The 13,650-nt window shown below is 31.9% G+C and overlaps 1 protein-coding gene across 1 annotated transcript; it reads left to right on the top strand.

The window, feature by feature from the left end:
* The first annotated feature begins 9,446 nt into the window (after positions 1 to 9,446).
* LOC132618531 (uncharacterized) lies at positions 9,447 to 10,794 on the top strand. The gene is made up of 3 exons (XM_060333569.1): positions 9,447 to 9,664; positions 9,900 to 9,984; positions 10,390 to 10,794. Exons 1-3 carry the CDS (start codon positions 9,659 to 9,661, stop codon positions 10,695 to 10,697), a joined length of 399 nt encoding a protein of 132 aa, XP_060189552.1. The 5' UTR covers positions 9,447 to 9,658; the 3' UTR covers positions 10,698 to 10,794.
* Positions 10,795 to 13,650: the final 2,856 nt, after the last annotated feature.

Genomic DNA, 13,650 nt, shown 5'->3' with positions numbered 1-13,650 from the left:
ACGCTAAAAATCAGATTAGGCAAGTAAAAGACAAAACAAAGCCACATGTAGGAACACCATAGAATTAAAAAATTTGTGAGGACTACAAAAGATTGCATCCTAGGGTCACATAAAAATTTACTTAAGATAAAGAATGAGTCCAAAAAATGAGATTAGGCAAGAAAAAGACAAAACAAAGTCACATGTAGCAACACTATAGGATTATTTTTTTGTGAGGACTACAGAAGCACCTCATTCCCTCTTATATATAGTAGTAATTTCTACTATTATAGAAGAGTGGGTTTGATCGTCAACCCACTCTTCTATAATAGTAATTAAAAAAAAATAAGGTGGGGTCCACGTGAAGAATTAGGAAATAATTGCAAAAAAAATATAATAAGGTGGGGTCCACGTGAAGAAGTAGGAGACAATTGCAAAAAAAAATAAAAAATAAGGTGGGGTCCACGTGAAGAAATCGGAGATAATTGCAAAAAAAAAAGGTGGGATTCACGTGAAGAAGTAGGAGACAATTGCAAAAAAAAAAGGACATTTAAATAATGATAATAAGTTCAGAAAATGGTAAAGACACGCTTAAGAGAAAATTTAAAGAAGAGAAATTCAGGAAAAAAGAAATAAAGATTTAAATTGAACACAAAAATCGCTAAAGAAGTCATAAAACCAAAAGATTTAAAACTTATACCTTTGGGTAAGGATAAAAATGTACTAATTTTAGACACATACGTCCCACACAAATAATGAGGAATAACATCAAGAAGACGAAATATAGACGAAATATAAACGGTCAAGAAACTTATATACATATTTTCTTAAAATGATGAAGTTGGTCTATACTTAAAAATTTAAGACTACAACAGATGCTAACACATGAAAGAGCTTTTCAGTGTTGTCAAGTAGAAAGAGATAATGGTATGAAACTCGGTAGGAGAAAGTGTATTTAAAATCTTTCAATTGGAGAACCAAACTAGGAAAGTCATATATGAGAGAAGCGGACTAAGTAAAATAATTTATTGATTCAATTAATTGAATTATAATACTTTCTATAATAAAAATTTCATAATTATATTTCTAAAAGGTACTCTCTTTGTCCTAATTTACGTGACATAGTTTGACTAGGCATGAAGTTTAAAAAGGAAAGAAAGATCTTTGAAACTTGTGATCTAAAACAAATCATAGATATTTGTGTGGATTTAAATTATTTCATTAAAGGTAAAAGGGGAAATTTCAAGTTAAATGATTTCTAAACATAAAAATATATCATTCTTTTTTAGATAGACTAAAAAAAAGTGTAGTACTATTTTTTGTGTGCCCGGACTTTCATCATCTAGTATATATATATATATATATATATATATATATATATATATATATATATATATATATATGAGTACTTAGTAGGCCAGTTAAAATGAGACAGAAATTCATAATATGGGAACATGTTTCAAATTTGGGCATGTGTAGGAAGAATTTCTTCAGTCGGTTGGATTAGTACTTAGTAGGAGCAAATATAGAGGGATGACTTCGACAAAGATCGATCATCAAGCCTCAACTAAACATTGCAAAGTCACTTTAAACGAAATTTTGGAAGAAATGAGAATTAATGAAGCTTGGCTAACATAACCGCATAGGACAAGCAAAGACGATGATATATGCTGTCACACTTTTTTATAATAAATCATCCTCTATAACAACAATGAGTGTGACCTGATCGGATGCTGCATTCATAAATTACCTCACAGCACAAATTAAACAAGAGAAGTGCATACTATAGCTCCCTCTTTCGTTATATATAATAGTGCTATATTTTTTATTAATCTGTTCAAAAAGAACGATATATTTAATTTTAGAGTACTTTTTCTTTTGCTCTTAATAAGCATCTCATATATCTACACATTTGTGTTAAGGCAATGATGTTTAAGATTACAAGTTTAAAAAGTTTTATTACCAAGCAAATGTATGACATACTACTATTTTTAATATTAAAAGTTTCAAAGGTTTTGAGGTTCACTGGACTGAGGAGACAGCAAAATTAAAATGATCCTTGTTTTACCCTTCCTCTTTCTTTACTCTTGAATTTGAAGAAACGACGAAAGCTATATATAGAGAGGTCTGATAAAATATTTTCTATAGTCACTCGTGGTGATTTTAATTAATTTAGCAATAGTGGGTCTATATCCCCACTGGCCCATACGGGAAGCCCATGGTTTGACAAATTCATGCACTACTTGACCTTAACAACCAAGTTTTACTATAAATAAATAAAAAACCACTATATTTTCTGATTGGAGCTGTCATATCATCTTCAAGAAAAGAAGAAAAAAAACTACAGTAAACGTTCATAAAAAGTGAGATGAGTAGTAATCTAAAAAAATATGATAGGTTACCTGCATAAAATACTAAGTACTTTATGAAAAACTTGACCTTAACAACCAAGTTTTACTATAAATAAATAAAAAAACCACTATATTTTCTGATTGGAGCTATCATATCATCTTTAAGAAAAGAAAAAAAAAAAACTACAGTAAACGTTCATAAAAAGTGAGATGAGTAGTAATCTAAAAAAATATGATAGGTTACCTGTAAACCCGTCAACCGGTTCAAACCGGACAGGACCGGTAACCGTTACGGAACTGGCCGGTTTCCGGTTAAAAAACCGGAACCGGTCATCGGTTCCGGTTTACCGGTTTGAAACTCCAAACCGGAACCGGTCCGGTTCAAACAGTCCAAAACCTTTTTTTTATTTTTTGTATTATATATATATATTTAGCTTAATTGTTTTCTAAGTTTATAAATTCGTATATATGTATACCTAAAATAAAGTAAGAATATACTTATATATATCAATATACTTAGGTTATATAACTTAATATATATAAATATGTTTAAGTTATATATAACTTATATATATGTATAACTTAATATATATCAATATGTTTAAGTTATATATATATATATATATATATATATATGTTTAAGTTATATGTATACTATATATTATAAGTATATTCTTAGTATATTTTAGTTATTTTTCAAGTATATAACTTTCTAGTTTTTAATTTAAGTAGATGTATATCATAAGTATATTCTTAGTATATTTTTTAGGTATATTCCTAACTTAATATAAGTAAAAATATGAACACAAGTAAATAGAAGAAAGCTCAATGAGCCAAATATTTTATTCATTCTTGGATAACATTTATTTGCAAGTTGTAGTTTTTTTTAACTTACAAATAATACATGAGTTGTAAAGAAATAGTAGAATAATAAATTCACCAATTCTGAATCATTTCGTTAATTTCCCCCATATCATATTCGGCCATGGAGATATCTTCAAAGTCTTCCATTTGGTCCGGTCCACTTGCTATCAAATCTTCAATTTCTTCCTCTTCGGCTTCCTCCACTTCTAAGTTTTGGTTGCGTCACTCCGATCTAATCCAATCGCGAATGCACACTAGTACTTGCAAGCTAAAGTCGGATAATGAATGTCTATGGTCTCCAATTTGTTGTCTTCCTTGGCTAAATGCGCTCTCCGAAGCCACGGTTGATACTTGAACCGTAAGGATATCTCGAGCCATTCTTGAGAGTATATGATGACTTGTCTTGTACTTCTTCCACCATGCTAAGACGTCCAATTCATCCAGTTCCTTGATATCCACATTTGACTGCATCAAATAAAAGTTATATTCATCAAAGTTTGCATTACAAGAAGAAGTTGACTGTAAATGTAAAACTTTTAAATGCGACAAACCCGACAAGCCCTTTTTGCTACTTTGAGAAGTAGTAGGGCGTGGAGCAACGGGTGTAGCACGTTCTTCCAAATTAGAATAATGAGTAAAAACTTTTCTAAACTTGTCATCAATAGAGAGTTCGGCTTCAGCTAAAGATGGTTGAACCCTCTCTTCAATTTCTAAAAATGTATAAATTTGACCAACCAATGCTTTAGTATAAGACACTTTTAAACAAGGATTTAAAAGAGAACCCAAAATAAATAAAGTTGGGATGAGAAAAAAATACTTCTTAAATTTGATTATCATTTCAAAAATGGCTGCTTGATAACCGGGTTTATATTTATACTCTTGTAAAACTCTAGCTATTTCCACTAAGTCGGCTAAAATTCCGGTTACCGTGGGATAGAATTGTCTAGAAAAAGCAAGAGTTGCATTATAAAAAAATTCTAAGAGTTCAACACATTCTTTAACATCTTCCCAATGCGTAAAATTTAACCAATTATCACTATTAATATTATATTTGTTGTGAACTTGTTGTATGCGAATCCTATACTCATATGCTTGTTGTAGCATAATGTAAGTGTAGTTCCACCTAGTATCAATTTCTACTTGAATTTTCCTAGGTCTAAGGTTATTTTCCACACAAGCATTCTTAAAATCTCTAAATCTTCCCCTATTAGCATTACAAAAAAGAAACGCAACCGCATCTCTAACTTTTTAAATAGAATCGTCAAAACACACATGACCATCTTTAACAATTAAATTTAAAATGTGACAACTACATCTTACATGAAAAATATTTCTTAGCGGAGGGTTTATTTCTCTTTTTAAAAGACCAATCGCCTTTGTATTATTAGAAGCATTATCTAAAGCAATACAAAGTGTTTTTCTATAAATATTAAAAAATCTCATAATAGTAGACATTCAATTCGCTAAAATGTTTCCATCGTGACGACCTTTTCCTTCATCATATAAAAAAATTATAATTATTTTTTGCATAACCCAATTGTCATCAACCCAATGACATGTAATAGCAAAAAAATCTAACTTGTTAAGATTAAGACCCAAATCAGCGGTAAGAGAAACATTACAATTTAAAGAATTAAATACATGATGCTAATAAAATCTATATTTTTTATACAAATCTATAACATCCGCTCTACAAGTACTTCTAGGAATACCCTCAAATAATGGATTATAACAATGTTGAATGTAAGTAACAAACCCCAAACCCGAGGGAAAGGAAAATCGTAAACAATCATAAGCTACCATTTTAGCTATTTCTACACGCTCTTTTTTCTTGTCATACTTAAAATTTCTACCAGTTCGTGGGTCTATCGTCATTTGAATACCCCCACATTTGAACCCGTTTACTCTCCCCAAACATCCATATGTTTTTTTTCTCATATGACCATTTAGTGTACCCGTTCCACCATCCTTACTAGTTCTTTGCCTAAAAGCAAATACTTGTCCACATAGGGTACATGTAACTGATTGATTTTCCCCATCCTTAGTCATAAATTTTCAAATTTTAGCGGTTGGCTTACGAGTTCTAGGCGGTTTGTCTTGTGTGTGTGATTGTGCAGGACATGTATCTCCTATGGGATTTTCGGGGGGTTGTGTTTCATCATCATCAATTTCATTAAAAGTGTTGGTAAAATGTTGTTGCATTGCCTCATGACCTAAAAGTGGATTATTTCCACCAACATCAATACCTAAATTAGGTGTTTCTTCCACAAATGTTTCCTCATTAAGCCCACCCCTAACAATACCACTACTACTACTGGCACCACGTCTAAATCTCTTTGTCATTATTAAATAGAATTAATTTAAATCACAATCAAATAAATCAAAAGAAAATAAATTGTAACAAATTAAATTGCGTAAATTAAATTGCGAAAAATAAAGATAGAGTTGGAACGAAGGTACCAAATTGCCGGATTAATTTTCAACAAAGTGAAAGCGGCTAGAATTGCAAATCCACAAAGCTACTTCAGATTGTTGCAAAATCACCAACTCCACCAACAATATTATAATTGAAAAATTAATAATTGAAACTATAATAAGACTTTATAATATTTATTTGAGAGAAATTTAAAGTGGCTAATTATTGCAAAGTAACTATAATTGAGAGATTGAGATTTGAGAGAAAGAGAAGAGTGAATTGGTGTGAATTAAAATGAAAATGAAGAAGGATTTATATAGGGGTGGGGAATGGGTTAAAGTGTTAAAAAAAAGTTTGGGGGGAAGGGAGGGGGGGGGGGGGGCAAAAAAAAATTTATGGCCGTTTGGCAACGACCATTTTTGCAAATGGACCGTTGCCAACGGTCCAATAACGGACAGCTGAGCCCAGCAACGGCTATATTAATTTTTTTTTTAATTTCACCGGCTTAACCGGTTCCGGTTTAAAAAAATCAAAACCGGACCGGTAAGAAATAGACGGTTAACCGGTTCTACCGTTCCGGTTCCAGTTCCGATTTACCGGTCCGGTTACCGGTTTGAACCGGTTAAATCGGACCGGTTGACGGGCTTAGTTACCTGCATAAAATACTAAGTACTTTATGAAAATATTTTACACTTTTGTATATAATATAATATAAACTCCTAATGCATCAAACAACTGCTTTTCCCCTTCCTTGGAAAGGTCTTAAAATGTTCTGTTCTCTAAATTTTATTACTCTTTCCGTGCCAAAATAAGTATCTATTTTTATATTTAGAGCCCGTTTGGATCGATTTATTTTAGCTGCTTATAAGTCAAAATAGTTTTTGAACACTTTTGTAAAGTTTGGGTAAAATAAAAAAATATTTTTAAGAACTTGTTTTAAGTCAAAATGACAAAAATAAGCCAAAAGTCATATGCTAGAATTTCTAACTTATGATTTTTGACTTATAAGTCAAAAGCAATAAGCTCCTCTTATAGCCTGTTTGACCAAGCTTCTAAAATCAGCTTATTTTAAAAAATATTTTTTTCAAAAGTGCTTTTCAAAAAATGACTTTTGGTACCTGAGAAGCAATTTGTGTTTGGCCAAACTTTTAAAAAGTGTTTTTCAAAAAACTGCTTCTGGAGAAAAGCTACTTTTTTTTAGCTTCTGAAAAACTGTTTTTGCTACTCCCTAAAAACACTTATTTTCTCCTAAAAGCTTGGCCAAACACCGCATTTTTTTAAAATGAGCACTTTTTGAGAAAAATAAGCTTGGCCAAACTGACTATTAGTAAGTTGACAATTCAAACAATATCATACGTTTCAAGTTTATAATCACAAGATTCAAATGACCTATTAATACATTATAAATATTTTTAATTTAGAACCATCAGATTCAAAAGTCTCTTTTTATTTTTTCTTAAGCTTCGTATCTAATCAAACCAAGACATAAATTAGAACGGGGGTTATTAAAATTGAGTGTGAGTTTTATTTGCTTTTTTTCCAAGTTCATTCATTTTACCTACCATCCTCCCATATTGGGTTGTCAATACTAGCAAGATTATAAACGACACGTCGACACTGCATGTAGTAGTTTTTTAAACCCGTATGGCTGACTTGCTTTTTGTCTATAGCTAAACAAAAGCAACATTATATTTTCTATGTGAGCACGCCTCTAAAATATTTGGAGAAACGATCGAGCTAAGACATAATTTAATTACTTGTGTTGGGAAGTTCAGGCTCAAGCTAATAAAGGACTCAATAAAAACAGCCATCCTACCTTGGTAGGAGTAAGGTCTGCGTACACTCTACCCTCCCCAGACCCCACGTTGTGGATTTCACTGGGTTGTTGTTGTTGTTGTTGTTGTTGTAAGTTTTAATTTATATGTCACAATTTAAATTTAAGAGTTAAACAATTTAATTTTTATAGTGAATCCGGACATAGAATCTTTAAGCATTTGAAAATTTACATATTTAAAAACTATATAAAAAGTACTATAATTTCAATACTTCACTATTCAAAATATTTAAAAGATATATGAAAAAATATTAATTTTTTTAATTAATTTTTTTTTTCCTTTCAAGAAATGCATGTGAGAAAATGATATTTCTTTTCTTTTTTCTTTATCTAATATATTTTCTAAATTTGCATTATAATAATATTATAATTATGATATAGCCCAAATACATTAGCATTGGCTAAATTTAAATAATTAAATCATGTCTTGGTGCAACGACGTATATATCTAATAATTTTGCTCCTTCTCATTTTTATTTTATTTAAGGATCGATTTTGAAATTTATTTTCTATCGATTTATTTTTTATTTTAAAATTTATTTTCTATTGGATAATTGTGCTACATCATTAAACCTTTATATATTCAAAATAATTTTTTAAAAATAAAATTTAGATCAAGAGAAATTTAATGGCAATTTTAGAATTATTAAAAAAATATGGTCAACGCTCTGTCAGTGCCAAATAAGTTCTCCAAAATTATTATTATTACCATTTTAGATTATCTTTGTGCATAGCTATTTCTATTAGATGACATCATCACCATGCACAACTTTTCAAGTATTTTTAAAGGGCTCAAATTATATGTACCATATTTGATGTGGCAACCCAAGTAAAAAAAATGTAGGGGCAAAAATAAGACATAGAAAAAAAATCATGGTACGTCCCTCACCTCCAAAAAGTTAAAAAGTTAGTTAAGGGGTCATGTATTACCAAAAAAGATTTGAAAATATCTTAATTTATTGAAAATATACTTTGATAAATGAAGTAATAAATAACAAATATAAGGGCAAATATTTGAAGTAGAAAATTCTTTTTAACTGGCAAGCTAACTAAATGGTTACAATGGAACTAAGTACTACAAAACTCTTAGATCATAAATAACAAGCTTCCCTCAATGCTTATTGCCTTTTTTTATTGCAATACTAATTAGAGTTTGATTTCCTTTTCAACAAAAGGAACAACCATTTCATTAAGGACATCATATGTTCAAAAGAGTGAGTAGTGCCACTTACAAACCAATTTGGGAACATCGTCTCCTAAAAACACCATGAACCAAAGAAACAGAAGGAATTTGTGTGATATCTGAAGGAAACATGAAAACGAAATATGATTGAAGAACGTATTTCCCTTTGTTAACAATAACACTAATTAATACTCCCTTTCGTTAAAAAAAAAGTGTCCACTTAGCCTTTATTTTTTGGTTAAAAAAGAGTGTTCACTTACCAAATCAAGAAAGAATTAACCTTATTTTTTCAGATTTGTCCTTATTAACTGTTAAGTACTAAATCTCAATACCTATTGAATTAGGGGTATTTTAATCAAATTACTTATTTGTAACTAGGAGTTTGTATTTTTTTTTTTAAAGATATGTAAATAGCTAAGTGGATACTCTTTTTGAATCGGAAAGAGTAATTTAAAAAGCAAAAGCAAAAGCAAAAGCAGGTATAATCAACAAGAAGCAAGAAATGTTCAAATCCAAAAATTAAGTTCTTCAAATTAAAGTGAGATAGTTGTAATTTTAGGAAATAATGAAGATGATATTGTAAATATAATTAGCGAACTCTCTAGAAAAGATGTTTTTTTCAGAAGATGACTTGGCACTGCTACGACTTTCAAATCCTGGGGATCACTTCGAAGATGACTTAATAAATAATAATATATATTCCAGAACGAAAAGGATGATTAACTTTACGGCCTTTTAGGGAAATAAATTATATAATTATGGATCATACATCAAATTATTAAGTCATCTTCCTGACGAAAGAGAGACGATATATGATAAAATTATTTTTATACAAAACGTACTACGTGTTCTGTTTGAGTTCAATCATACCCCTACTCCTGACTATCTATAAATACTAGTACAAAGCAGAAGCCATTTGCATAGGCAATTTCTCAGATATTTCAACAATTACAGATCTCTTTCCTCTCTCGCCATTCTCCCCTACTGAATTATAGTAATTGCGAAGCAAGTTTTCCCTCAAATCCACAAAAATGAAGGTATATGCATGTCTTAATCTGTTATTAATAAGTTCCAAACGTCTGTTTTTTCTTTCATAATCTTCACGTCCAGTCAAATACTAACATATAAATTTGGACGGAGGAAGTAATTGTAATCTAAGTGTCAGACTCTAAAAAAATTATACTAGGCTATACTTCTTATTCGTACATATTTTTTTGTGGTAATAGTTTAGGTAATTTTGATTACTGACATATGTGCTCTTGATTTGGGCAGCAAAAGGTGGTTATCAGATTATCTTGGAACGGAAATGATCAGAAATGTCGGTCCAAGGCCTTCAAGATTGCTGTTTCTCAGCCAGGTACTTAATAAATCCCTACTTTCAATTCTTGATTTTAATGATTTCAATAAAAATCTTTATCAAAGTCATTAATAAGAAAGGAAGTTGATCAGGACTCTAAACTTCTATATATCCTGTGTGAGCTGCTGCAAAACTGATAGGCTTAGAGTTATTTTTTTATTTTATTTTTGTTCTAGAAAATATTGGCTACTGCTTGACTGAGGTTGGACTGTATCTTTAGTCTTTTTATTTGTGTTGTAATTCTTCACTAGTAATAATATTTGTTTTATTCACAAAAAAATAAAATAAAAATTGATGTTTCTCAGCCATGCATGTACTAGCTAGTCTCCTTTTGTTCATAAATTCTTATGATTTCAATCAAAATCTTGTCAAATAAATTACTTAGACGGATTTTGTGGATGTCAGGGTTAGAATCAGTAGCTATAGAAGCAGACGAAAAGAACCAATTAGAAGTTGTGGGTGAACAGATTGACGCGGTGACACTGACAAGTTCGCTCAGGAAGAATTTGGGGCAAGCGGAATTGTTGAGCGTTGGCCCTGCTGCTGGTGATGACGATAAAGATAATAGTTCTGACATAACAGCCCAAGCTTCAGTTGTGCCTGTGACAATAGAGTCACAACCATATTACTACCCCGATTATGCGGTACCTCAATATCCAGTTTTCCAAGTTAGAGATTCATATCAACAAGAAGGCTGCCGCTCAATTATGTAAACGTAAGATAAGAAATGGCTTCCAAAAACTGCTTTATTAGTCTTCATACATATGCGTACGCTTTAGCTATATTAAAATACTTATGTAACAATTTATAATTTGGGGAAAATTTTCTTACAAAATATTCTTATATTTTATTTTATGATCTTTTAGGGTAAAAATAAAAATCTTTCCAGAAATTTGAGATAGAACTAAGAAAAATTGTAATGGGCCATGAATCAAGAAACCGAATTAGCAGCCATAGGGGATTATGCTCCTATGGTCCAACTTACCCTATGACGCATGTAACTGCAAAGTACAGTCTATGAAAGTCCTTGGCCCAGATTTGAACATGACGTCCCACAGACCTTAATTATGCTCCTACAAAGTGCAACCCTATGGTCCTAAGTCCTAATTCCAACGTATCGAGTGCTTACGCACCAAAAGAAAAGGTCACAAGGACAATTAATAGTCAGGAGGAGGAACGATGGTAGAGAAGAAAAAAAGAATTAGTAAGTCCTAAGGACCCGTTTGGCCATGAGAATTATATTTTTTGATTTTTTCTGGAATAAAGTTTCACTTTATTTGAAATTCACTGTTTGACTTGTAAAAATTTCAAATACAACTTGAAGTAATTTTTTAAATTTGAAAAACATCTTAAATTTCATTTTCACTTTTTTCACTTTCAATACATTCAAATAACTAAATATTTTTTGCAAAATTATAACCAAATACAATTTCATCTTCAACTCCAACTTCAATATTCCAAATAAAGTGAAAAATATTTGGTTTTCATGACCAAAAGCCTGCTTAAAGTTGTAGGAAATGTTTACATAATAGTAAGACTATTTACTACTCTATATGTTCCAATTTATGTGACGCAATTCGGATTTCAAGAATCAAGTTTCTTTATTTTTATCGTGAATTCGGATATGCAATTTTTAAGTTTTTTTGAAAAATAATTACATATTTAGAAGCTATCTGAAAAGTTTTATAAGTAAGTAAGTCACAATAATTAACAATGTAAATATTGAAAGGACATATGAATAAATCACAGTCCAAGATTTTCTTTGTCTGACTCTCGAAAAGTAAAAAGTGTCACATAAATTGAGACAGAGAAACGGATAAATATATGAATAAACATTATTTAATGCAGTCAAATATCTCTATAATAGTCATGTTTGTTTTAATTTTTTGGCTTTTTTGTAGAGATTGTTTGTTATATATATACGCCTATAACAACATTTGACACTAATCTTATTCAACTGTTATATACAAAATTATCCTAATAATAGTGTTTTTTACCTTTTTGGAGAATATAAAATATAAGAAAATTATTAAATCTCAAAAGGTATTCATATTTCACTAATTAAAAATTAAAGAAAGTTAATACGTTATCTATAAATCCATAACTAGTCATATGTACAAGGATATTAAATTCCAAGGAGCAGATTTTAAAAAGTTAAATTCTTTCAATTTTGACGAGAGAAATCTACAATCATAACTTCGTAAATTTCATTCTCTTAAAGGTAATACGAGTATACAACGTTTGAATCGATGAAGATTTTCATCCAAATTTTCAGCAAAATGGTTTTCGATACACTTTTTGATTTTTCTAAAAAATAATTGATCAAAAAAATGTTATTCGATAGACACTTCTTGATTTTTCTAAAAAATAATTGGTCAAAATCTCTAGACCTATTAGGAGTATTAATATTCTTACAAAGTCTATTTTGATATGTAGCTGTAAAGAAATAGATCTTAGGCCTAATTCAAACCTAAAGCTAGCTCATGAGTGGAGGATCGACCAAGTTCATATAAGGAGATCACTGTGAGGACCCCACGCCAGAGTCGCTTTGGACAGTGAGTAGACCCCTTGCAGGCTCCCTCCATGACATGCATGCTTGACATACTTGGGTATTGTAGCAAGGATCACAGACAGTTCGCACAATAAACCATCTTCACGCTGCAGCTCAACTGGTAAGAGGCGATTCCCTCAGGGGAATGTAAAGGGCAAGAGGTCACGGGTTCGATACCCGTAGCGCTGCAGCGTGAAGATGGTTTATTGTGCGAACTGTCTGTGATCCTTGCTACAATACCCAAGTATGTCAAGCATGCATGTCATGGAGGGGGCCCGCAAGGGGTCTACTCACGGTCCAGAGCGACTCTGGCGTGGGGTCCTCACAAAAAAGGCGCCTTTTTTGTGAGGATCCGCAGGTGTTACCCATACATGCTGCGGGTTGCCCTCCATGACATGCATGCTTGACATACTTGGGCATTGTATGACTTGGGTCGCAGACGGATCGCACAACTATGCCATCTTCACTCTGCAGAGCTACGGGTATCGAACCCGCGACCTTGCAGTCACCTTTACATTCCCCTGATGGAATCGCCTCTTACCAATTGAGCTGCAGAGCTGCAGCTCAATTGGTAAGAGGCGTTCGCTTTGTGGAAACAAAAGGCTTGAGGTCGCGGGTTCGATACCCGTAGCTCTGCAGAGTGAAGATGGCATAGTTGTGCGATCCGTCTGCGACCCAAGTCATACAATACCTGAGTATGTCAAGCATGCATGTCATGGGGGGGATTGTCCAGGGTCATCCTGGGGTCTACTCGCGGTCTAGGGTCAACCTGGCGTGGGGTCCTCACAATCACCCATCTTATTAACCACCGATGTGGTATTTTTTTTCATTCTTCAACACCCCACCTCATGCCAAGATGGACCTATGGTGCGTGGGAAATTTAATTTGGGAGCCTAACATCGGGTGGGATGGGTTATGCTCTGATACCATGTAAAGAAATGGACTTTAGGCTCAACTCAACCCAAAAAGTTTGTTCATGAGGAAAAAATTGTCTAAGTCCATATAAAGAGACCACTCATCTTATTAACCACTAATGTGGTATTTTTATTTTCATTCTTGAACAGTAGCTTTATGAGAATACAACAGTATTATTATGAAATAATTTACTAGTAACA

This window comes from Lycium barbarum, chromosome 11 (genome assembly GCF_019175385.1).
Source record: "Lycium barbarum isolate Lr01 chromosome 11, ASM1917538v2, whole genome shotgun sequence".
Lineage (NCBI taxonomy): Eukaryota > Viridiplantae > Streptophyta > Magnoliopsida > Solanales > Solanaceae > Lycium > Lycium barbarum.
This window is presented reverse-complemented; position numbering and strand designations above follow the sequence as displayed.

Coding starts and splice junctions, on each gene's coding strand:
- LOC132618531 (XM_060333569.1), top strand. Junction 9,985..10,389: donor GATTGCTGTTTCTCAGCCAG/GTACTTAATAAA, acceptor TGTGGATGTCAG/GGTTAGAATCAGTAGCTATA.